The sequence below is a fragment of the Xyrauchen texanus genome, chromosome 34, assembly GCF_025860055.1.
Source record: "Xyrauchen texanus isolate HMW12.3.18 chromosome 34, RBS_HiC_50CHRs, whole genome shotgun sequence".
NCBI lineage: Eukaryota > Metazoa > Chordata > Actinopteri > Cypriniformes > Catostomidae > Xyrauchen > Xyrauchen texanus.
The window spans coordinates 21531053-21556858 of NC_068309.1; the positions used below are offsets into that span (position 1 = coordinate 21531053).

General features: G+C 42.6%; 1 protein-coding gene across 4 annotated transcripts in view; it reads right to left on the reverse strand.

Moving 5' to 3' along the window:
• LOC127628214 (glutamate receptor 1-like) overlaps window positions 1-25806 on the reverse strand; it is a 119430-nt gene that overhangs the window by 36968 nt on the left and 56656 nt on the right. For all 4 annotated transcript variants that reach the window (XR_007968619.1, XM_052104973.1, XM_052104975.1 and 1 more), the window contains exons 10-11: window positions 24267-24473; window positions 22782-23245 (exon numbers count right to left, since the gene is read on the reverse strand). Coding sequence is in view for 3 of the 4 variants with exons in the window: in XM_052104973.1 (XP_051960933.1) it covers window positions 22782-23245; window positions 24267-24473 (671 nt within the window). In the remaining variant the exon portion in view is untranslated. The remainder of the gene's footprint in view (window positions 1-22781; window positions 23246-24266; window positions 24474-25806) is intronic.

Genomic DNA, 25806 nt, shown 5'->3' on the forward strand with positions numbered 1-25806 from the left:
CACTTGGTCAAATATTTGAATTAATTTATACATCAGGTCTTAATAATGCTTCCACATCTGGTTCACAAATTGGCATCTTGTATCACACACTTATAGAATTATCATTTAATTTTCCTCGCTGTAAGACATACAAGAAAACTGTGGTATCTTATCGTAACCTAAAAGCAGTTGAACCCTCATCATTCTCCACCTCTGTCTGTACACTTTTACTTTCTGACACATTCAGCTATCTCAGCTGCTCTTGAGGAGCACGCCCCTATCAAGACAAAGCTTGTGCCCTCTTCTCGCTCATTGCCTTGGTTTCCTGAACTGTGGGCATTGAAGAGAGTGGGTCGTCACCTTGAACGACTCTGTAGAAAAACAGGCCTCACTGTTAATTAATTATCTCTTACAGAACATCAGCTGAAGTACAGAACAGAACTCAACATAGCATGTTCAATGTACTTTTCCTTTATCATCCCTAGAAGTAAGTTGTAGGCCTAGAGCCCTCTTTGTTACAGTGAACAAGCTAATTCACCCGTCGGCTCAGGACTCACAGCTCTGATGAACTTTGTGACTCATTTCTGCACTTCTTTCAAAATAAAATAGTTTCCATTTACCAAACATTCACGTCAACCATTTCTGAAGATCCTCTGCACGAATGTCTATCTGAACATCCTATCCACCCTTTCTCCTCCTTCACTCCCATTAGCCCATCATCAGTCAGTAATTGAATTTTATCTTCCAACTCATCATCTTGTCAGTTGGGCCCTGCCCCAACCTCCCTTCTTAAACACTGCGAGTCATTTTGCACACATTTAAACACATCTTGCATCTACCATTGTTCCAACTGATCTTAAAATTGCCACTGTTACACCAGTCCTTAAAGAAACCAACTTATATCCATCTTCCCTCTGCAACTATCATCCTATTTCTAACCTGCCTTTTTTATCTAAACTTCTGGAAAAAGTTGTAGCCTCCTAGTTACAATCACATCTTGCTGCTAATAATCTTTTTGACCCTTTTCAATCTGGTTTTTGCTTATTCCACAGCAATGAAACTGCTCTCTTGAAGGTTATTAATGATCTTCTCCTCTCTGCTGACTCTGGATTTCTCAGTATTCTGATCTTGCTAGACCTGAGCTCTGCTTTTAACACAGTATGCCACAAAACACTCCTTTCCCGACTTTCAGATATTGGTATTACTGGCACTGCTCTATCCTGGTTTTCTTCCTACTTCACTATCAGACAATATTTCATCTCTATTAAGAAAAACAAATCCCTTACTGCTCCTCTCACTTAGGGTATCCCCCAGGGTTCTGTACTAGGTCCACTACTGTTCATAATTTACATACTCCCACTAGGTCAGATCATCCATTGTCATGGTCTCAGTTACACTGCTATGCTGAAGACACCCAGATTTATACATATATCTGCACATTTATCATTTCCTAAAATTGAATGCTGGCAAAACTGAGATCACGATTTCTGAGCCACAAACACTAATAAGAAATATTGATGGAAATCTGGCCAAACCCTCTAAAACCATTAAGAATCTGGGAATCACTTTCGATCCATCTCTTACTTTTGAAGCCCACATTAGAACAATCTACGTCACATTGCACAACTTCACCCCATTCTCAGTTTGAAGGATATAGAATCAGCACATCTCGTCTACTCTAACTGCCTCTTTACTGGCCTACCAGCTAAAACTATTGCCCGATTACAATATATCCAAAACTCTGCAGCTAGAGTTCTCACAAACCCCAAGCATTCTGCACACATTACTCCTATCTTGTTTAGTCTTCACTGGCTGCCTGTCTCATGCTGTATTAAGTCTAAAATTCTTCACCTGACATACAAAGCTCTCAATGATCTGGCACCTCGTTATATATATGATCTGCTGCATCCATACACACCTGCACACACTCTTCATTCTTCTGATTCCAAATTGTTGTCTGTCCCTAGATTGTGTCTATCCACTTTTGGTGGGAGATTCTTCAGTGTAGTTGCACCTAAACTGTGGAACTCTCTACCATAGAGCCTCCATGACATCTCCTCTATTTCTATCTTTAAATCTCAGCTTAAAACACATCTTTTCTCAGTGCATTCTCTGTCTATTACTGATTGATGTTTTATTTTCTCTTTGTAAAAGAGATTGTAACTTCTGTTGAAATATATATTCATGCAATTTTTCCTGTTAAATGTATATGGAGACCGGTCAGTGTGCCCATGATGACCCCGGTCCACTGTCGAAAGTGCCTGCAATGGGCATAGTATTTTTGTGAAACTGTTTTCTTAATGGCATGAATCGCACTGAAGGCCTAGACTTAAAATGCACGGGCCATGGCTGAGTATATTTGTCACATATTCCCTGTTGTCTTTTGTTTTTGTGCTTATATGTTGAAATTCTTGTTTCCTGTTAGTTTTTGTAGTCCTTTTGTATTTCATTTTATAATTGGTATTCCCCTGATTGTTTCCACAGGTGTTCCTCGTTCCCTTGCTTGTTCCCTTGTATATTTATGCCCTTGTTTGCCCCGGTTAGTTTGTCAGATCTCATATGTGTTATCATGTTCTGTGCCTGGTTTCCTGCATTTTATTATATTCAGCTGCACTTGGATCCTCATTCTTTGCCTGCCTCGTCACAGAAGAACAGACCCAAGATGGATCCAGCAGCAGTCAGAATTCTCCTCCTCAAGCAAGGGGACCGTCCAGTTGAGGATCACGTCTGTGAGTTTTTAGAACTGGCGAATTTAGTGCACAACCCAGAATACTCTTTGGTGGTTTTCTTCAGGGTGGGTCTCAGTAGTGCACTAAAGGAGCTATTGCCTCAAATGATGCTCCTCGAGTTCATGGAGGAGCCTCTGCGAGTTAGCAGCTCGCCTTTCACTGTGGGTGTAGAGGAAGAGGGCTTTAAATCTCCTCACACAGTGGTCACCCCCCAGCCTTCCATGGCTCGTCCCTCCATGCCTGCCACGGCCATGCCACGGCCAACGAGTCAACGGCCACGCCTGCCACGGCCAACGAGCTGGAAGTCTCGTCCATTTCAGAGCCAGCATTGCCAGCCTCGTTCATCCCAGAGCTGACGTTGCTAGCCTCGTCCGTCCCAGAGCCAGTGTTTCCAATTTCGGCAGAGCAGAGACTCCTCCTACCGTGGCTCTGTCCGCTCTCCCAGAGACTGCTCCTCCCATGGGTCCACCTGCTCTCCCAGATACTGCTCCTCCCTCGGCTCAGCCCCCTTCTCCAGAGACTATTCCTCACGCGGCTCCGCCCGCTTCCCCAGACACTATTCCTCAAGCGGCTCCACCCACTCCCCCAGAAACTGTTCCTCCCTCGGCTCCGCCCGCTCCCCCAGAGAATATTCCTCACGCGGCTCTGCCCGCTTCCCCAAAGACTGCTCCACCCTCAGCTCTGCCTGCTTCCACAGACACTATTTCCCTCACGGCTCTGCCCACTCCCCCAGTGACTCCTCCTTCAGTGGTTTCGTCCACCTTAATAGTGACTCCTCCTACAGTGGCTCCATCGCCTGACCAGTCCCTGTCCTGTGGCCACCTCCCAGGCCTCCTGACCCTCTCTTGGCCCTGTGGCCACCTCCCAGGCCTCTTGACCCAGTCCCTGTCCTACGGCCACCTCTCAAGCCTCCTGACCATCTCGCGGCCCTCCCAGGTCACCTGTCCCTGTCCTAAGGCTACCTCCCAGGTCTCCTGACCCAGTCCCTGTCCTGCGGCCACCTCCCAGGCTACCTGACCCAGTCCCTGTCCTACGGCCACCCCTCAAGCCTCCTGACCCTCTCTCGGCCCTGTGGCCACCTCCCAGGCCTCTTGACCCAGTCCCTGTCCTGCGGCCACCTCCCAGGCCTCCTGACCATCTCGCGGCCCTCCCAGGTCACCTATCCCTGTCCTAAGGCTACCTACCAGGTCTCCTGACCCAGTCCCTGTCCTATGGCCACCAGAAATCTGAATTTGTGTTCTGCAGAAGAAAGGAAGTCATACACATCTGGGATGGCATGAGGGTGAGTAAATGATGAGAGAATTTAAATTTTGGGGTAAATTATCTCTTTAAAGTGATAGCTCAGCCAGAATTTAATATTCTGTCATCATTTCTTTACCCTCATGTGGTTCCAAACCAGTGTGACGCATTGCATTATGTGGAACACAAAATATGTTAGACAGAATGTTAGGGACTGACAGTCTCGCTCACCATTCACTTCCTTTATATATATATATATATATATAAACATTCACTGAAAGTAAATAGTTACTCAGGCAAACATTCTGTCTAATACCGTAATTTCCGGACTATAAGCTGCAACTTTTTTCCCACGCTTTGAACCTCGCGGCTTATACAATGACGCGGCTAATATATGGATTTTTCCCGCTTAAAAATAAAAAAAAAAACATTCTGTGACGTGCACAGTTTTTTGACGGCGTGAAGCTTTCATTAGACCAATGAAATTGCCGAACGGGTTAAGGTCAAAACAACTTTTTTTGTTTACTGTTTAGATTAAATCGAGCGCGCTCAAACTTCCCATCATTCTGATTACGGTAGTAATTTTGTCACCCTCACCATGGCAAAGACATGGAGAAATGCATATGATGCAGCTTTCAAGTTGAAGGCGATTGATCTGGCTGCTGCACGGGAGCTTGGTCTTAATGAGTCGATGAGAAGACGCTGGAAACAGCAGCGTGAGGAATTGACTCAGTGCAAAAAGACAACTAAATCTGAGGCTATTTAACTCCGACACCGAAGGAGATGACTTCAGTGGTTTCAGTGCACAGGACGAGGAAGATAGTGACCAATTACTTTATTGGTAGGCTACTGTTTACTGCAAATGTTTTATTACAAGCCGTGTGTGGCAGCGGGGGCGTGGTCAAGCGCCCGTCCGGGAGAGAAAAGCTGTAAGGGCGCTTACACATGCGCTAAATTATGTCTAACACGGGTGTCTAATTTCAAGTGCCCTGCTTCACGTGTCCTTCTTGGGAAAACTGTCACGCGGGCACCAGTGTGACAGTTTTCAGCAGGGCACTTGACGTTCCAGGTAAGGCTTTTAATGGCCACAGCAATGTTTACAATCAATTTTATAAAGTTTCTCAATTCTTCTATGCGCCAACACTAGACTGACGTGTGTCACTCTCTCAGCTCTGTGGCTGCTGCATTTTTATGCCGCTCTCCCCATGCTTACTGAAATTAGACACCGGTGTTAGACATAATTTAGCTCAGGTGTAAGCGCCCTTACCGCTTTTCTCTCCCGGACGGGCGCTTGACCACGCCCCCGCTGCCACACCGTGTTTCGTTAAAGCCTATTTATTTTTGTTACAAGCCGTGTTTCGTTAAAGCCTGAGTAAAGTTCATTTGTTTAAATGTACCGGTAGGCACCTGCGGCTTATAGACAGGTGCGGCTTATTTATGTTCAAAATAATATTTCATTTAAAAATCAGTGGGTGCGGCTTATATTCAGGTGCGCTCAATAGTCCGGAAATTACGGTATCTCCTTATTGTGTTGCATGGAAGAAAGAAAGTCATATGGGTTTGGAACAACGTGATGGTGACACTTGACACTTTCTTACTCTCACTCAAGTAATTATTTATGTTAGTACTTTTACTTCTACTTGAGTAATTATGATTTTGAAGTAATTGCACTTTTACTTGAGTACAGTTTTTAGCTACTCTAACCACCTCTGGTCACCACTGACTTTAATGGTATGAATACAATATGCAATAAAACAGGTATGTAACAACATGAGGGTGAGATGATAATGATATAATATTCATTTTAAGCTTTAAAGAGCAAAGGCTTTCAAACAGCTTTTGTCCTTTAAGGTTTCTGACATTTTGAGAAATGCACAAATTGCACATTAGCAAGTTACCTGGCAGTGCCAATCCCCTAATGAACACTCTAAATGAATTATCAAAGTAATCCTTAGAATATGGGTCACTCCTTCTCTGAAAGAAAATATAAAGGTTCTTACAATGGACATACACTCCAACCACACTTAATCACATATCCATGGAGACATGATTCCTTATGATAGAGCTCAAAACTAAAAACAAAGTCTCCTTACTGTCCACATCATACTGCTGCAAAATGTCCATTCCATGCTAGACACTCAGATTTGAGCTGTTAGGAGCATTGTGACATGCTGTTCATCTCATCATACTTTGTTGTCACAGTTCCGTTAAACACTGCAGAACATTTCCACACACTCAGGACTGCAAGGTCACCTCTACAGTGGGAAAGGCCCGAGCGAGACCTCCCTTTAGGCTTGCGTGTGTGTGTGTGTGTGTGTGTGTGTGTGTGTTGTGAAATTACTGTAATGTGTGTGTGTGTGTGTGTGACCTAAATCCTGCTAGTGTCATTGTGTATTGAAGTGTTTGTAAACAGCAGAGTATTTTTATACAGGAGAAAGGGGAACGGAATAAAGTTGAAGTGACAGTCTGAAACCAGGGGGGAAGGGGGCACAACAGCGCCTGGGTTGAACTGTCATGCCTGCAGCAAGCCGGATGGTCTGAACCCACACAGACACACAGGCACAAAGACACAGACCACATCTCTTCTAATGAACCAAAGGCTTCACACAACATATATCAGATCCTCAGGGTTACTACTTACTCTTTCTTATACACACACACACACACACACACATCCTGAAGCACTCTCTGATTATTCTTCAGTACAGAAGGTGTGATCAGACAGAGCACTGGCCTCTAGGCCAATTTAACTCATTGGAAAATTCTGCTGGCTTTTTCCCCAACAACTTTCAAGTCACATTTATGCCGTCTCTTTATGATATTCAAGACAACAGTTTAGTGGGAGCCCTCTATAATTGGGATTTGCTTTTGAACCTGCTTTCTGAATAAATTAACTTTGTCATTTAGTGACTTAAAGTTGAGGCACGTGGTTTCTGCACCACTAACAGCATCAAACAGAATTGCAAAAATAACATCTAGGTTACTGTTGTAACGTTGTTTCGAATTAAGTGACACTAAGGGACTTTCTTGAAGGCCTCGGTTACCTCTGAACTTGAGAAAGGGCCAATGATAAATTGGAACACAGAATTTGCATGTCTCTCCTTACATACAGGTATAAAAGGAGGGAATCGTGCATCTGTTCATTCAGGTTTTGCGCTGAGGAGCCGGGAATAAGGTTCGGCCGCTACAGTGGCTCGGTCCAGCGTCGTGGCCGGGGGGACACAACGTCTCATTCCCTCCATCAGGGAACGGAGGTTACAACAGTAACCTAGACATTCCCCGCCTGCCGCTCACTCGACGTTGTGTCGAATGAAGCAACACTACGGGTTCCTATTCAATCACGCCATGCGCTGAACCATGTACGTGAGCTGCTGATGCAGGTGCAGGCAGGCATTTGCATGCCAAAGCAGCAGGCTGCGTCAGACTGCACGTACCCTTCCCCAACGCCACCAAAAAAACATCATAAACTTCTTAGGTTCTCGGCATCCCGACATGCCAAGCATAGGAGCAGGCCACGGCAGCCGCACCTTTTCTCTCTCTATGATTCTTGCATAGAGTTAAAGCAACAGGGGCCATTTAAAGCTATAACACGCATTCCAACTACTATTCTTTCAGGGGGAAAAGACCCTGTGGAGACAGGTTCTGGGGGCAGGTTAAATGTGGCGAATATGTCACATGGGTTTTCAGGCCACATGTGGAAGTGATTGATCCTACCTGCTGCGAGGGAAGAGTTGCTACAAACACAGCGACCGGGGGGGCAGAGGGGACTGCCCAAGGGAGACGTGGGTTTGCCGGTAGGGGGACCATACTGCAGAAAATACACACAGGGTGATTAATCCATGAAGGCCAACCCTGTGGACCTCCTATTCCAGTACAGATTAATTAGTACCCGTAGTGTGTCTGGTCGGGAATTCCTCTGCTGAATTCGTGGACCAGAGGAAGTACATCCAGGGAGCGCAAGTTTAGTGGACCCTGCTGGGAGAAAGACACACGTGATCGCCTCAGTGGAGGGGAAGGGCACTATGTGCAAGTGGAACACCCAGTCAGAAGTTCTGTATCCCCGAGTTCTACGTGCTCGGACCTGAGAACACGGGACGAAATCTCGTAAAGTTATTGGGTGTTGCCCAGACCACCGCTCTGCAGATGTCTGGTAGGGAGGTGCCGTTGGTTGTGCCCACGAGGATGCCACACTTCTTGTTGAGTGTGCTCGGACCCGCAAGGGGGTGGGCATGGCCTGGGTGTGATAGGCCAAATAATGGCGTCGACGAACCAGTGGGCTAGCCTCTGTTTGGAGACAGCGTTCCCATTCAGCTGTCCACCAAAGCAGACAAAAAGCTGCTCAGAACTTCTAAAGCTCTGTGTCCACATAGGTACGCAAAGCACACACTGCACACAGCAAAGATAAGGCTGGGTCTGCCTCCTCCCGGGGCAGCACTCGCAAGTTCACTACCTGGTCCTTGAAGGTGGTTATAATAACCTTGGGCACATAGCCCGGTCGAGGTCTTAGGACGACATGGGCATCTGTCGGAACCAAACTCCATGCAAGTGCCGCTGACAGAGAACGCTTGTAGGTCCCTGTCTTCAAGGAGAGGTCTCTGAGCTCGACTGATTCTAGTGGCTCGAAGAGAGGTCTCTGGAGGTCTGAAAGGACCACGGAGAGATCCCATGAGGGGAACAGGCATGGCCTGGGACCGTCCACTGCGTCATGGTGAGCTGATATATAGGCTACATAAACCTTCAAGGAGGAAGGTTTCTCCCCTCCAGCAGAATCGAGAGCACTGACCCAACTGCGCATCTTGGCGATTTATGTACGCTATCGTGGTGGTGCTGTCTGAACGGAGCAAGACGTTCTTGCCCCGAAGTAGTGGGAGAAACCTCCGCAGGGCAAGAATTACAGCCAGTAACTCGAGGCAGTTGATGTGCCAACCCAGCCGGGGCCCCATCCAGGAGCCAGAACTATGGCATATGGTGCCCAACCTTATGTCTGTGTCTGTGGAGACCAGAACAAATCGGGACATCTGCTGTAGGGGGACTCCTATCCACAGAAAACATAGGTCTGTCCAGGGGTTGAAAGTCTGGCAGCAGGAGTGGGTGATGAACCCACGGTATGTGCCGAGGCGCAATGCCCATCTCGGGACTCGAGTCTGAAGCCAGTGCTGAAGTGTTCTCATATGCATCAAGAGGCCCAGGAGCCTCTGGAAATGCTTTAGAGGAACCGCTGTGCCTAGCTTGAACAGCACCGACTGCATGCTTGTAGGTGAGGCATGCTGTCATCGTGACTGAATCTAACTCCATGCCGAGAAAAGAGAACCGGGGCGAGAACCTGGGCCCAGGTTGAGGTGGAGCTGCCTGACGTTTGGAAGGCATGATGTGAGAAATGGCCTTCAATCTGTTTCTTTACCCCCAAAAATTGCTGGGCGAAGTCGTCGACAGTGTCACCGAATAGGCCAAGCTAGGTGATGGAGACATTGAGATAGTGGGCATTGTCGAACTCCCACATCTCGACCAGGTTCAGCCACAGGTGGCATTCCCGGACCACGAGGTTGGCCATCACCTGCCCCAGTGCCTGCGCTGTGACCTTCGTGGCCCAGAAGGCGAGGTCTGTTGCAGAGCGCAGTTCCTGCAGCACGTCGGGGTCAGGACTACCCAAGTGCAGATCTTTAAGTGCCTTGGCCTGGTGGGCTTGCAGGAGGGCCATGGCATGCAGGGCAGTGGCGGCCTATCCGGTGGCGCTGTAAGCTTTGGTGGTCAGTGACGTTGTCATCCTATAGGCCTTGGAGGGGAGCACCGGGCTATCTCACAGGTGGTGGCATTTTCCGGACACAGGTGGATCGCAACCGCTATGTCCACCTGGGGGACCTCCGAGTACCTGTGGGCCGCCCCAATGTCAAGGGTAGTGAGAGTGGATGAGCGAGGAGGTCGGTTGTGGGCAGTGAAAGGTGCCACCTCATTATCTCATCATGCACCTCCGGGACGAAAGGAACCGGGGGGGCGTGGCTGTGAGCGGCGCCCGGACCCGAGGAACCAATCGTCTAGCCGTGAGGGCTGCGGGGAGGATGGAGGGTCCCAGTCCAACCCCACGCTCATGGCGACCCAGGCAAGCATGTCGGCCATCTGGGCGTAAGCCTCAGATTGGTCGGGCCGACTTGAAGGTGGCAGCCAAGTCGAATCTTCCGCGTAAGATGCAGGGACGCTCTCCAGCTCGTCGGGTGCGAAGGAGTAGTCGGACTGGCCGTGAGGCGAGCCACTCTCACTTCGAGCAACCTGCAAAACCTGCAAAACCGAGCCTGCTGCCATCCCAAATCGCCTCCAACACCAGCCAGGTTATCCTCAATCCCGTGGGAAGAAGGAACGATGTGGGGGGGGGGGGGCGGCTGGAGTGCATTCATTTTTAGGAAGGAAAGCCGTGACCGCAATGTTGACATGATTAAGTTCTCGCAGTGAGAACAAGAATAATCCACAAATGCCGCCTCAGTGTGAATGCGGCCCAGATACACAAGCCAGCATCTATGACTGTCAGGAGCGGAGAGATATCGGCCACATCCTGGAACTACACAGAATCTCAGCACGCTGATCGCACAACCACTCGGCTCCGAAGAAGAAATCTGAATGAACAGATGCATGATTCCCTCCTTTTATACTCATATGTCCGGGGGAGGGACATGCAAATGATGTCTGCCTATTTCTCATTGGCCTTTTCTCAAATTCAGAGGTAACCGAGGCCTTCAAGAAAGACCCTTTGTGTCGCTTCATTCGACACAACGTCAAGTGAGCAACAGACGTGGAACAATGGTTTCTATACAGGTCTCCAAAAACTCAAAGAACTGAACTCATAGACTAAAGAAAGTGAGGTTATTATGTTTTGCATTTTAATTTAGTGTTTATTTTTACTTAATTTTCAATTTGTCAATTCAAATTAAATTAGTTTTAATTAAATGATCCCTTTCTAAAGAAATAATAGTCAATACTGAGATTTCTTTCTGAATCTTTTTTCTCTATCTGTTGACTAATTTGGTAAAATTCAGTGCATACAAATGAGTCAACACAGTAGTAATTAGCACAGTAATTAGAGAAGTTACATCTCATGATTTGACAGCAAATGCTACATCCAAAAACACAGGAAAAGCCCACTGATAATATTAGGGTCATGTCGTCATTGACATGATTTTCTAGTTAATTTGTGGGAAACTGCAAAATGAAGGGCAGTTCTGCGTGCTACTCGTGTATCTAAATCCCTGATGCTTCCCTGTGCATATCGCAGTAACTGACGCAGAAGATAAAAAAAATCTATAATAATTTATATTTGCGGCTGACACGTTGGCCTGTAATTACTCTGAAATCCTTAAATACCAAACAAAGACAATTTCATTGAGCTCTTCTTTAACTGCAAAAACATGGAGAACAATACATTTAACAGAATTGTCCTCATGCATAAGTTATCCAGTGGTTTACAATAAAAATATATAAATAAAATAAAAATGTAAAATAAAACATCCAAATACAAAAAATACAAAAACTGTCATCGAATAATACATTTATTTTAAAGTCTATAATTAAATTATAAACAAAACATTTCACTGTCCAAAATATTCTAATATTTTATTGTGCATGGTTGAATTTTGTGAATGGTGGAAAATGCTGTAAAATAATTTATTTAAAGCAGCTTGTCAATGCTTTGAAAATAGTCAGTCAATAATAAATAGGTGCTTTTTATCTGTTTAGAGTTGTTGTCTGCTTTAGCAAGAACTTTTTTCCCCCTACTATTTAAAAGTTACACAGTTAATTTATCAAGCTATTATAGACCAATTCAAGCTGACAACACTGCACAAGAGACTACAGAAGCCTACATGTGTAGATACATTACACTGAAAAAGACTTAATATTCAATATTAATACTATTTTTATTTCAATATGCTGTTTTTAGTAAACTGTGTGAGACATGATGTGGGTGACTTGACTCAATGAAGTTCTTAACTTTAATTTGAACCATAATGAACTGCAACGCCACACACAATTTTACCAGTTGTCAGGTCCCGTGTTGTTTGATCTGCATTGTTTAGTGTAGTGGTGGTGGTGTAGTGGGCTAAAGCATATACCGTAATTTCCGGACTATTGAGCGCACCTGAATATAAGCCGCACCCACTGATTTTTAAATAAAATATAATTTTAAACATAAATAAGCCGCACCTGTCTATAAGCCGCAGGTGCCTACCGGTACATTGAAACAAATGAACTTTACTCAGGCTTTAACGAAACACGGCTTGTAACAAAAATAAATAGGCTTTAACGAAACACGGTGTGGCAGCGGGGGCGTGGTCAAGCGCCCGTCCGGTAGAGAAAAGCGGTAAGGGCGCTTACACCTGAGCTAAATTATGTCTAACACCTGTGTCTAATTTCAGTAAGCATGGGGAGAGCGGCATAAAAAGGCAGCAGCCACAGAGCTGAGAAAGTGACACACGTCAGTCTAGTGTTGGCGCATAGAAGAATTGAGAAACTTTATAAAATTGATTGTAAACATTGCTGTGGCCATTAAAAGCCTTACCTGGAACGTCAAGTGCCCTGCTGAAAACTGTCAAACTGGTGCCCGCGTGACAGTTTTCCCAAGGACACGTGAAGCAGGGCACTTGAAATTAGACACCGGTGTTAGACATAATTCAGCGCAGGTGTAAGCGCCCTTACAGCTTTTCTCTCCCGGACGGGCGCTTGACCACGCCCCCGCTGCCACACACGGCTTGTAATAAAACATTTGCAGTAAATAGTAGCCTACCAAGAAAGTAATTGGTCACTATCTTCCTCGTCCTGTGCACTGAAACCACTGAAGTCATCTCCTTCAGTGTCGGAGTTGAATAGCCTCAGCTTTTGTCTTTTTGCACTGAGTCAATTCCTCACGCTGCTGTTTCCAACGTCTTATCATCGACTCATTAAGACCAAGCTCCCGTGCAGCAGCTCTATTTGCTTTTCCAACAGCCAGATCAATCGCCTTCAACTCGAAAGCAGCATCATATGCGTTTCTCCATGTCTTTGCCATGGTGAGGGTGACAAAATTACTACCGTAATCAGAATGATGGGAAGTTTGAGCGCGCTCGATTTAATCTAAACAGTAAACAAAAAAAGTTGTTTTGACCTTAACCCGTTAGGCAGTTTCATTGGTGTAATGAAAGCTTCACGCTGCCGAAAAACTGAGCACGTCACAGAATATTTATTTATTTATTTATTTATTTATTTTTATAAAATTTGAAAGCGGGAAAAATCCATATATTAGCCGCGTCATTGTATAAGCCGCGAGGTTCAATGCGTGGGAAAAAAGTTGCGGCTTATAGTCCGGAAATTACGGTAACTGTTAAACAGAAGGTCGCTGGTTTGATCCCCACAGCCACCACCATTGTGTCCTTGAGCAAGGCATTTAACTCCAGGTTGCTCTGGGGGATTGTCCCTGTAATAAGTGCACTGTACGTCACTTTAGATAAAAGCGTCTGCCAAATGCATAAATGTAAACATGTAATTGAAATGTTTAGTTTCTATTGCATTGGATACATTCCCGTTTTTATGTTTTCGTCATGCCAGCCACCTTGGTAGACGATGTTATACAGTAGTTTCTGTAGTAACATTCAAGCGTATTGGTTGAATGATGAGAGTGCTTGTGCATGTGAGTACGTGTGTGTGCATGTGTTTGTTTAAACAGAGAAAAAACTATGGCTATGTCTATGACTTCAGGGGCTAATAAGGCTGCATGCAGACAGAGATGTGTCCATTAATTTCCGTTTTATTATTATAATTTTTTTATTGCATCACAAATGACATGGACCCGGCTGGACTCTGTCCATGACAAGTCCAAGTCCATTAAAATTGGACTTGTGACTCTGACTCCAGTCTGAGTCCAAAATCGAGTACCCCAACTCTAATGCACAGTAAACCGTGTGCAATGGGTGATCCACTACAACAGGAGCAGCTGCTGCCGTATGATGAATTATTAATTTATATCACATCAGAGCCATGTTAAGCTGCTGTGCTACAGTAAATCTCTGCTCAGGTTTGCGGCTTGCTAATCATTTGTGCCATCTCCTCATGACTTCACTTTAATTGCTTTGATTGCCTGTGTGCTTCCAGTTGCCCTTCTTTTTGCTATCTATCTTGAGAGACATCAAAGAGTGTTAATAATGAATTAATGAAATCTATTCATAAGCGTCTCATCAGAAACAAATAACAAATAAGAGATACAAGCTGAAGTAACAGAGATAGAAAGGGGGGAATTCACTATAAATGAATTGCTCACACTGGTTGTTGCACATGCTGTTTGCAATAGATTAGCACCTGATTCACTAAGGGAATTATGCAAATCAGGTAATGGCACAAATACTCCCTCAAAACTAGTGCTGAATGCAATTCGCACAGTACAATTCCAGACCTTGCAAATCGTTTTTTGAGTGTTGAACATGAAGCAGACTACCGTAATCTAACACCTTTCACTGGGATTGTACACACCACTTTAATCCAGGCAACTGAATGTGACTACAATGCACGTCTGGATATATATTGATGGTATAACACTTATCTCCATCGTTTTAAGAATTATATATTTTTTTTACATTGTATTCTGTTTTTCGCTTGCTTTCTGTTTGTGGTAATAGCACAATGTTAGTAGAGCACAACGGAAGTAAATATCCCTTTCATTTTCTTGATATGTGAATACATTTTTAAAAATAACTTATAAACCTTTAAAGACAGATTGAATGTGAGCTCTTGTATTCTGTTGAATCCATCAGTCCGCATTATTTTAACTGTATTTAAAAAAAAATTATCCTATACACCATGCTATACGTAGCGTAAGCTCTGGTGAAAAGCGATGAACGCAGAGCTCACTGGAGCTTATGCTATGCCTACGTCACACGCCGGAACTCAACTCTCTTGTGAATCTCAGTGATTATAGTTTATAAAGTTATAATTATAATTATAACTAAAGATATAATTATTATTTTTCTTACAAAAACGCATCGCTTCGCTTCAGAAGGCCGTTATTAACCACATGGAGCCGTATGGATTACTGTTTTGATGAATGGATGCACTTTTTGGGGCTTCAAAATCTGAGGTACCATTCAATCCCATTAGGATATAGCCAGGATATTTTTTAATATAACTCTGATTATGTTTGGCTGAAAGAAGAAAGTCATATACACCTAGGATGGCTTGAGGGTGAGTAAATTATGGGATAATTTAGAAAAGCCACACATCTGCACATAAGGTAGGCCTATGCATATCAATATTCTTTTTGTCTGTATTCTGCTCAATGATACTCTTTTATACACCCATCTTTGCAGTAGTATCAGTGTCATCTTAAAATACAATAACAGAATGTAATAGCCACATATTATGGCTGTATATAGCATGTTAGCGCATTAGCATCATGAATTCAGAATGTAAACAAGACAAATTACACAATATCTTCTGCATATTCATTACTTTAAATCATCATCGAGTATTTAAAACAGCTTCTTTTACCAATCTAGTTTGAATTCTACTTATAGAATGAGGCATTAATTGATAACACATTTCAATGTCACATTATGCCTCCTACACACTACACGACCTTCAAAGACGTCGGATCGTGGAATTGTTCATATTATACAACTGTCTGTCTTGTCATGGAATTCGTAGCGTTTGCAAATTACATGAGGAATTGGCAACAGGGGTGAACACATTACAAAACATTTCACTATTGACGAATACAAGAAGTGATACGAAAACAAATGCATGATCATATGTTATGCATTTCAGAATATGATGTGTATGTTTTTAATCATAGATTTTATAAATTACAATATAAAAAGGACCTCCTACTGAAAAATCTACCTATTTGCTTACCTGACTGTCCAAGAGAATTTACAATTTCTCTCCAACACGTCTCTTTCTCCACCCGGTTGTGGTACAGTTCAGATGAAATAGGCACTGGTGCTCCTGCAAATGTTCCACAAATTTTTCCTCCATTTCTTCAGTCCAATGAGACTTTCTTGATACCACAGCCATGCTAGTTGATGTTATATTGCAGGTATATCAGGACCCCTTCCCCTGCAACTCCCGTGCCCCATTTCTTGCTCTCTCATTGGCTGTAGGTCAACGCTGCAGTTGTATTTAGTCAAAACATATTTCACATTTCAATGATGGGAGCTCTGATTTGCCCACAATTTCAGGCTTTTCTCGGCGATCTCCACAAAATCGTGTAGTGTAAACTCAGCATAAGTGTGCTGGGGCCTTGAGTACACAGTCTTTCTGTCCAATACTCAAATATTTCACTGCTTCAAATGAAAGTTTGTAAAGTTATAATTTACCTCAGAGCTGGTTGGTTTGGTTTATGACTTTGAACTCTTTTATGAAGAATTTTATGAAATACTTATGGGGAAAAATACTTCTGGAACAAAGACTGCTGAAAAAGTGGGCGGACACTGCTGAGCTCTATTGTGCCAGGCAAATAAAACCACCACACATTTATTAAAGTTTTGTGAATAAAGTGAAATCTATGAAAAGTCAAATTGACATATGTAGTGAGACAGACTAATGTCTTGTAGTATTTCCCCTAATGTTGTAATTTGTGTATAACCGTGATTTTCCCTGTTATGCATAATATTAACTTTAATGCAATTTGCATTATGCAGTGTGCATAAGAACAGCGCATCTGTCTGTTTTATTGCATCACGCCCCTCAGTATTCTGTGTTTTTTTTTTATAGCCTATCAGCGTGCATTCGTGGGGTATATTAGGGTGGCTATGTGCCGCCTAGATGCGCGTCATGATCTAATGTCCTCCCCCTTTATAGTATTGGACTCTTCCACTCAAAAGGTATGTGTTGTTGTCATTGTTTTTATGTTAGACGTTAGGCTAACTGCCTGGCTCTGGTATCCTGTGTTAACGTTAGTTTCGTTTGTATGTGATTAGCATTTGTTTGTGCGAGGCTCGTATTGAGCTCCGCTGGCCAACTGCTGCCTTCGTTCAGTCAGCTGTTCTATACAGCCGGTGTATTTGCGGCCGTAATTATAGCTGTAGCTTCAACAGTTTTGGTATGTGAACACCTTAAATATGATGGTGATTGAAACTCGTGTGGGTTTCATGTTTTTAGCCTTTTGTAATTGTTTGTTCTTTTATAGATTAACTAATCTGCTCACCAGAATGTGTCTGTCTGGATAGAAGCTGCAGGGCTGAACTACGCTGCTGTTTTGTTTTCTGTTTTGTTATACATTTCTGTTTTGGTATGTGTACATTATGAACTCTGTCTCTGGCTCCAGAAGTGCTGTTTCCTCTCTCACAGAGAGAAGTGGGATCCGTAGCTCTGTATGTGTATATTCTGAGCCACAAAGATCATCATTAGAGTTGGAAATGGTGTTATTTTGTACTAATTGAAACCATTTTATTTTGTTATTGTTTGTGTGAAGTTGGTCTTGGCATGGTGATTTGTCATTAGCTCTCCCCTGCCCTTCACACTAACATGTTATGTGTTGTATGTTAAAATCCTGTTGCGTTTTTGTTTTCTTTGTTTTTAATTGTATGAGTATTTGGTTAATTTTCCATTCTGTGTTCTCAGGAGTTGAAGGCCCAGTGCAGGGAGCTAGCTGTTCCCCGCTAAATGGTGGTAGTGCCCCTTTCACCTGTGGAGTGCTGTGGTTTTACAACTGATTCACCTGTGTTTATGTGAGTGAGCGTGTACACTTGTGGGTGAAGTCTTTATCAGGGAATTGCTGCCCCAGCTCCTGGTAAGCCTTCCTGCTCCTGGTAAGTCTAAGCCCTCTGTGGTCAGCGAGTCTATATGTTGTTTTATGGGTGTGTGAAGCCTATTACAAACCACGCAGCTGATTGCAGTGCTCATAATTTTAATACACTTTTTAAATGATGGAATGAGCGTGCAGTGCCTATTCTGACTCATCTGTTAAAATAAAAAATATATTTGTGTACCTTGGTATACACGTGTCTCACCCTCTTATTTTGAAACAATTAACCTGTGTGCCCTTTACTATTTGTGATTTGGGTTAGTATTTCCCTGTTAATTACAGGGTGGCGTGGTCTGCTAATTTATTGGTTTTTCATGGTGGCATCAACAGCCCCTCCTCCCCCTCGGCTGGTGCTGCCGCCCTATCTATCCTCCTACCAGTCCCCCGCTCTGCTACACACAGAAAGGATATATATATATATATATATATATATATATATATATATATATATATATATATATATTCCAACTTAAGCAGGCACAAAATGCAGCAAAATAGCAATGTGCTGAGCTATAATTACTGGTAAAAATCTTGAATTAGCCCCAAAGAGTTTACAGTATATGAAGCACTGGCACAGATGAGCAATGGTAAATAACAATGTGACCAGTCAGAGCTCTGAGTGGCAGCTCTGACATTTGTCGTGGAAAAAAAAGTTTGCTGTCAGAGATAAATGCTGTACTAGCCTGGTGTCTTCGGTCTAGCCCACACAATCATCAATCCCAAAACACTTATGCCAAACGTTCTTTTTTTTTTTAAACAGTGGTGTCTGAAATGTTTTACAAATAGCCTCACAGTCCAAATGAGCACCTTAATTTAAAATCTCACGAGTATTAAAAAACCCATAAAATCGCTTGGCGAGCAGTTTTCTTTCCTGTGTTGATGCATTTCCAATTGAAACGTTTGGGTGGGACATACTGAAGGAAACACCCCTTAAAAACAGTCAATAGCCATGACTTACTACTTGTTAGACAGTTGTATTATGGGACATTCTTTGATGCTGTTGTGTGAAAAAATCCATAGACCTTCGCTGCCTCATTGTCATGAGGGCACATCTTATTACACTGCTTGCAAGAAGGTACTGTAATATTTATCAAACTCTATCAAACTGTTTGTGTTTGATGTCTTTCATTTACTAGTATTTCATATAGACAGAACTAATGCCTAAATCCTAGGCATACCTGAATCCTTAACACTGTTATTTTGCTGCCGCATTTCTTTCAGGAAATGCAAATCTAGGTCAAAATAAGGCACTACTCTAAGGCCTGATGCTACATCCACAGTCTTGTCTTTGCTCACACATTCAAAATACAGAATAACGAATAGAGAGCTCTGTAAAACACACTGAAAGAGTGAGTCCCTGTCAGGATGAGTTTTCCTATCACTCTCGGAAGCCCTTAGGTAAAAAGAAGCTGATTCAGCACCATTTCATTCCAATCTAAGACCATGAAAAAACAACTCCTGACTGCTAAACAACAACAACAACAACAACAACAACAACAACAACAACAATAACAAAATAATTGCTTAAACCAGCCTAAAATGGTGTGCTGGTCTTAAAATTGATTAAGCTGGTCTAGCTAGTCTTGGGCTGGACTAGCTGATCCCAGGCTGGCCAAGCAGGAGCTCAGCTGGTTTAGTTGGTCAGTCGGCTAATCTTCCAGTCTGAACAGCTGAGAATGGCCCAAAAACCAGCTAAATACAGCAAACCAGCTTAGGCTGGTTTAAGCTGTTTATGTCAGCAGAGTTCAGGTTAGATGAGGCAAGATTACTCTTGTTCACAAAATACTGATGAAAGCAGATCAAGGTTATTTGTAATGATTGTAATAGTTAGCATGGATGAACGCTATGCCAGGCTGAGTGCTCTGGTGGAGACAATCACATCTGTCATGGAAAGCTCTCTGGCGGTATAATCTAATTTGAGCATGTTGGTTCCTTCCCTCAAGCCAAGGATATACATGTCCAACCAAAATTTCAAACACTAGCTGAGGAGCCAGCACATCCAGAGGCTCAAAGCCAATCTGCACATAATGAGGGTAGAGGACCATATCAGGGGTGTCAGCAATAGCCTAACCTATGGTTACACTTCCCTCATGACTAATTGTAAATAAAAAATTGTGTGAACAAGTGTCAGTTCAGTGGAAGAGACAGGACAGCATCGCATAAGGTGCTTGGAGTGGAAAGGTCAAGGAATTTAGAGCTGCAGGACTTTTTCTGCAAACACAAACAAGGATGGATTTGAAACTTCTGCATATCGAAGACCTTGAGAAAGGTTATTTTTTTCATCTGTTTGCATAGATCCATGAAATCAACTGTACAGTATGTTATCAGAACCCTGTGACAATTACTTTTACTCATAAATTTGCTCCAAGTCTTCTTTCCATTACATGTACCACATCAGCTGTTTTTGTCAGCTACACACTACGAGCTGCCTGTAATTGTCTACTTTTAAGCTTTTATATCCAACATTCAATTTCTTGTTTTAATAATCTTAAAGCCCTCTGAGACCGAAGCTAACTGTCTATATTCTTTGGACATATTGCACCCCTGATCCCTGGACTTGCAGTAGATAGGTGGATATTTGTAGGATTCATCTATTAATCCTATGCAGGAGTTCTAATTTGCTCCCCAACTCTGTCTTATAATGCTGACATTTCTCTTGCTTTGGCTTTTCTGCTACTTCATTCTTTTTATATTGCTTTCTCTGCTGAAGTCTCAAAAATCCATCTTTATCTTCCCCTATTTACCTATAGTGTATTTGTGCTCTGTTCTTTCAATATATTCTGAGGCATCGTTAAAGGGATAGTTCACCCAAAAATTTAAATTCAGTCATTGTTTACTCGCCCATGTGTTATTATATCTCTATAATGTATGTCTTTATTTATTTCTTGTGGCAGTTTATGGTGACAACCTCTACCTGAACACAAAAGTATAATTCAGAAGCCTAATAAATTATTCCATGAAATGTATGTTTGTTATGAAAGGTTTGGTGAGAAAACAAATCGAATGTATTATTTAGTGAAAATGCTCACTGACCACTGATCTCCTGTGCACGTTCATGATAGGGCACATTGGGGCGTTCAAGCGAAAACCAAATTGTTTATCTAAAAACAGGTCTGCCACAGTGATGACGACAACAGAGCACAATACAACTGGATATAAAACAGAGAATAGAACTTGCTAAACATGTCTAAAGAGTTTGTAGTCAAAGAATTTATGTATTTCTATGCTCAGCCTTATTTTATATTTTTTATTTTTGGACTGGTGCCATTTCACAGCAGACAGAATTGCTTGATCTATAGAATGTACCATCGCTCTGATTTCCATACATATACCTTTTATCGCATGCCGTTGGCATCAGGTCAGGATACGGTGTGACTGTGGTTGCCTGTAGCCTCCTCTATGTTTCTGTTTGATCATAGAAATGCATCAATTCTTCGACTACAGACTCTTCAGACATATTTAGCAAGTTCTGTTCTCTGTTTTGTGATCCATTGTGTTGTTGCTATCACTGTAGATGACCTGTTTTTAGATGACAAAATGATGCCCCAATGTTGCGAGTGGACTGCGTGAACTGTTGCTCTCGTGTCCTACAATGAACGTGTACAGGAAACAGCCAGTGAACTTTTTCACTAAATAATACATTCAATTTCAGTTTGTTTCTCACCAAACCTTTCCTGCATTGCTTTCAAAAAAATCATGAGTCACATGGAATAATTTATTAGACTTCTGACTTATAATTTTGTGTTCTTTTGAAGCTTGGCCACCATAAACTGCCATTGTATGACATAACAAAATGTTTTCATAATTTCTCCCTTTGCATTAAGAAAAAAAAAATAAAGTCATATAGGGTTATAACAAAGTCAAAGGGGTGAGTAAACGATGACAAAATTTTCATTTTTGGGTGAACTAATCTTTTAACTAATAATGAATACAAGTGCACTTACATAAAATGTGCAGAAAATGTTAGCACATACAAATTTCACAACAGGTGCCTGCAGTTATCAGTTAGCATACTATACGGCCAAACCATCTCCAAATGAAGGGGTTTCATAACCTGTCTTGTACAGCCATTAGACAATCTCCGCAAATATATGCTAATTCTCTCTATAGATGTGCTTACGCATTCTCAAAACCAATTGAAACACAAACAGTTATTATGTATGCCTAGACTAAATGTGATTGGCTGCAGAACCTATACAAGATTGAGCAACAGTAGGCACTCTTTACCCCTGGCAGTACTACCGCAGTAAAACTGTAAATTTTCACACATGAGACTCATTCGCTGCCAGGAGGCGCAAAGGGACACTTTTGACACTATAGTTTAGTGTGATTGAAGTGAGAGTAATTATGATTAGTATTCTTAATATTTGTATTATTTTTTACATTTTGATGTATTGAAAGCGATCTGATCTCATAATGCAAAATAAAGACAGAATTAAAGTTATAGCTTCGTTAGCTCATGAATTTACCATTGGCATATAGAAAAGATATGTACTGTATCCTACATATACTGTATTTGAAATATATGTATACATTATATTATTTATATACAGTATATGAACTGTATATATGTAATATAATGTATATGCACATCATTTTTAATACTCTGAAATAAGACTTAGGCCATGTCCACACTGATTTGTTTTTGTTTGAAAGCACATGGATTTTGCTACGTTTACGCTTCTCATCCACACTAGAATGGCATTTTCCTCCACCGAAAACGAAGACTTGAAAATTATCTCCAAAACCGCTTACTTTGGAAAGTGAATGGCGACAGGACACTTAAAACATATTAGTTTAAAATTTGTGCGGAAGAGGCTTTATTGAAGGGTCGCTTAGTTATAAATTTTGTAATAAACAAAAAAATTTGGCTTAACATGTGCAATAAATGTATTTTAACATGAATTCAGAAAAAATTAATTTCCAAGAATCACGATTTTTGCGTAAACATGTAATGCAGCAGACGATTTACAAGATTATCTTTATTGTACAATTTTCTTCTGTCAGAGATGTTGTTTGTGACAACAAAAAAATGAGGATAAAAAAAATTTATAATTTGATATTAATGATGAGCCACCTACCTTGGTGAAATGTCACATCCTTGCTGCATGAAGGCTCCCAGGGAAAACCACAGGCTGTTGAAGATCCCAAACTCATTGCTGTGCTCTGGTTGCTTCTCCTGCTTCTCTTCTCGCTGATTCTGATTCTGATCATGCTGGCTGGGAGACTGGTTGGGTTCTGGTGATGGTGACTGGTTCTGATTCTGGCTTTGCTGTTCTCCCTCCTCTTCATCATCTATGTGCCACTCATACGGACTGAAGCGGCTCACTAAGAATAGCACCACACTAACGCCAATGTAAGCAAACACAATGCACATCCAGATCTCATAGGCCAGTGGGTCCAGGAAGGAAAATACACCTGGCTTGGACTTGGTGGGCTTCTTGATCATGATGGAGATGCCTAAGCTCATGAAGGGCTTGGAGAAGTCAATCATCTCCTCTCTGACCAAAGTGATAGTGAGGGGAGCCACAGCTACATCTGCTTTCTGCAAGACAACAGGATTTACATCATTAACCAAAGATGGAGTGTTCAGTGTGATTTATTTTGTTGACAATAAGGCATACATTATAAAACAACATAAAACTGTTCTCTTAAATGTGTTCTCAAGAACTTGCTCTCAACAAATTCTATGAAAGTGATGAATAATCAAACATACAAAATATTCTATAGAAAGCCTTGTGACTTAGTTTGCACACAACAATAAGGCTCTTTCTCTGTACGTCTTCCAAACACACTGGAATTAGAAATCTAGCACAATCTGAATTTGAGAAAAAAAAAGAAAATGTATCTATTTTTTTAGCAATAGAAAAACATAAAAATAACTTCCAACATTACGAATCATTACAGAGTCAGTCCTATCAGACATGATTCTCCTGAGACTCCCTCACACAGTATCACTGTCTATGCTTCATAAAAACGTCATATTTTCTTCAAGAAGGAGAGAAAAGTCTAAAGAACACCACTTAACAACAGTGAGTTGGAGTTTTCACATTTAGCCCAATGAAGACATACTATATTTGACACTGCTTAGCATTACAAAGCCCAAAATATTGCAGCCTCGGGGTAAAAAATGCTCTGAATAAGAAATTATTCAGGGTGTCTGCAAAAGTCATCCTCAGTCATCTGAGTGTGGGGGAAAGATCCTTGAGAAGAAATGATAAACTTTTGTCCAACCTTGAGGTTTTGAGGTTTGAACACTGTCCTGTTTCTTGCCCATTTTGACAGCACTTTTTTTATTTAATTCATTTATCTCAGAAAATAATTCATTTATCTCAGAAAAGATTTGTGTCAATGTTACATATACCGCTATAGTAGGAATAGAGAAAATGCAGTCTTAAGGCAAAGTGACCATCAATGTATGCTATAGATCATGTGAATGGAATATGTTAAATATAAAAATAAAATGAAAAACTTTAAAATTAAAACTACACAAATTACTACTTAACAAAAATATCCTAACCATACAGAACTTGATAACATTCACAGGCACTAGCTACTGTACTTACACCATACACCAGTTCTCCAACCATTCCATTCCACATCTTTGTCTCTGAGTCTCTAGCTCCATACTTTCCATCACCCACGAGCTCTATTCTGTAGGAATAGCCCACATGCTTGGCAATCTCTGCAGCCAGCTCCACACAGTAACCCTCAAACTTTTCATTTCCCTCTAGCTTCTCATGGTTCTTCTTCAGCATCACATAGGGAGATTCCTAAGGATGAGAAACATAGTGTAGGCTAATTTTGCTCTCTTTGACTTATCTTAGAGCAATGTTTCCTTTTTTCGTGTGATAATGTGGTTTAGTTGCTTGGTTAAGGCTAGTTGTTTGGTTATTACATAATTAAGGGTGGTTGTTATGAAAGAAAATCTTGCATCAGCTACATCAAATACTTTTTGCATTTCCAGCATACTTTTCAGCTGGTAACTTATCGAAGTATTGTATTTCACCTCAGTCACAGAGAATGCAAAGACAAACATCAAGAAAAAAGAGACAGCGGTAAGGCTTTTCACCTGGTTCATTATTAAACCTAACACCTGTCTCGGAGAAGACATAAAAGGCACGCCGAGTGTCCAAAGAGAGAGAGAGAGAGAGAGAGTATACAGAAAGAGAGTGACCCGCAAGCACAACAGCTATGAGCAGAGAGAGTGCTTGTTCATTTATTTATAAACGTTATTTGTATCGACGGTTACCGTCGATTGTGTGTGTGAAACTGAAGATTAAAAACCCTGACCGTGAATTTGCTTCAATGTCTCCTGACTCCTCCATTGCCCCGAACAAAGAGCTTTTACAGTGGTAAACCCAGCATCCAGCAAGCACAACACCATGCCCTCATGGAGGTACGCCAGGTGAAGGAACAATGCTTCCAAGCCCTGGTCCAGGCACAAGCGGAGGACGGCAGGTGCTGCAGAGCCTGATCACCAGGGAGGGGGCTGGTGCTGCGAACTCATCGGAGCCCATCCCACCGGTGGCCCTCAAGAAAATGGGGCCAATCGATGATCGGGAGGCCTTCCTCAACCTTTTCGAGAAAACCGGAGGTTTGGAGGTGGCCTCCCATTCAGTGGGTGGCCCACCTATTGCCCCTGCTTTCCAGGGAGGCGCAGCTGGCGGCACAACAACTCCCCACCGCCAGCCTCCTGGATTACAATCACCTAAAGAAGGCCATCCAGCAATGGGTCGGTCGGACCCCGGAGCAGAGTCGGCAGCTCTTCCACTCATTGAGCTTCTGGAAGGACGGCCGTCAGTTCGCTTTAGCACAGCAGCTCCGTGACGCCCGTCAGAAATGGTTGCTGGTGGGGGAACCCGCAACATTGTGGAATTGGTCGACCTAGTGGTACTGGAGCAGTTTGTCTTCCAACTTCCCTGAGGCATGTCCAATTGGGTTCAGTGCCACCGCCCGGCATCGTTGGATGGAGCCGTCCAGCTGGCAAAGGACTACATGGCAGCGTTCCCAGGAGGTGGCGAAGCAGTATCCTCTCTCTTCTCTCCACCCCCTCTGTCTTAAGTTCCCTCCCCTTCCCCCGATCCCCTCAATCCCACCCAATTC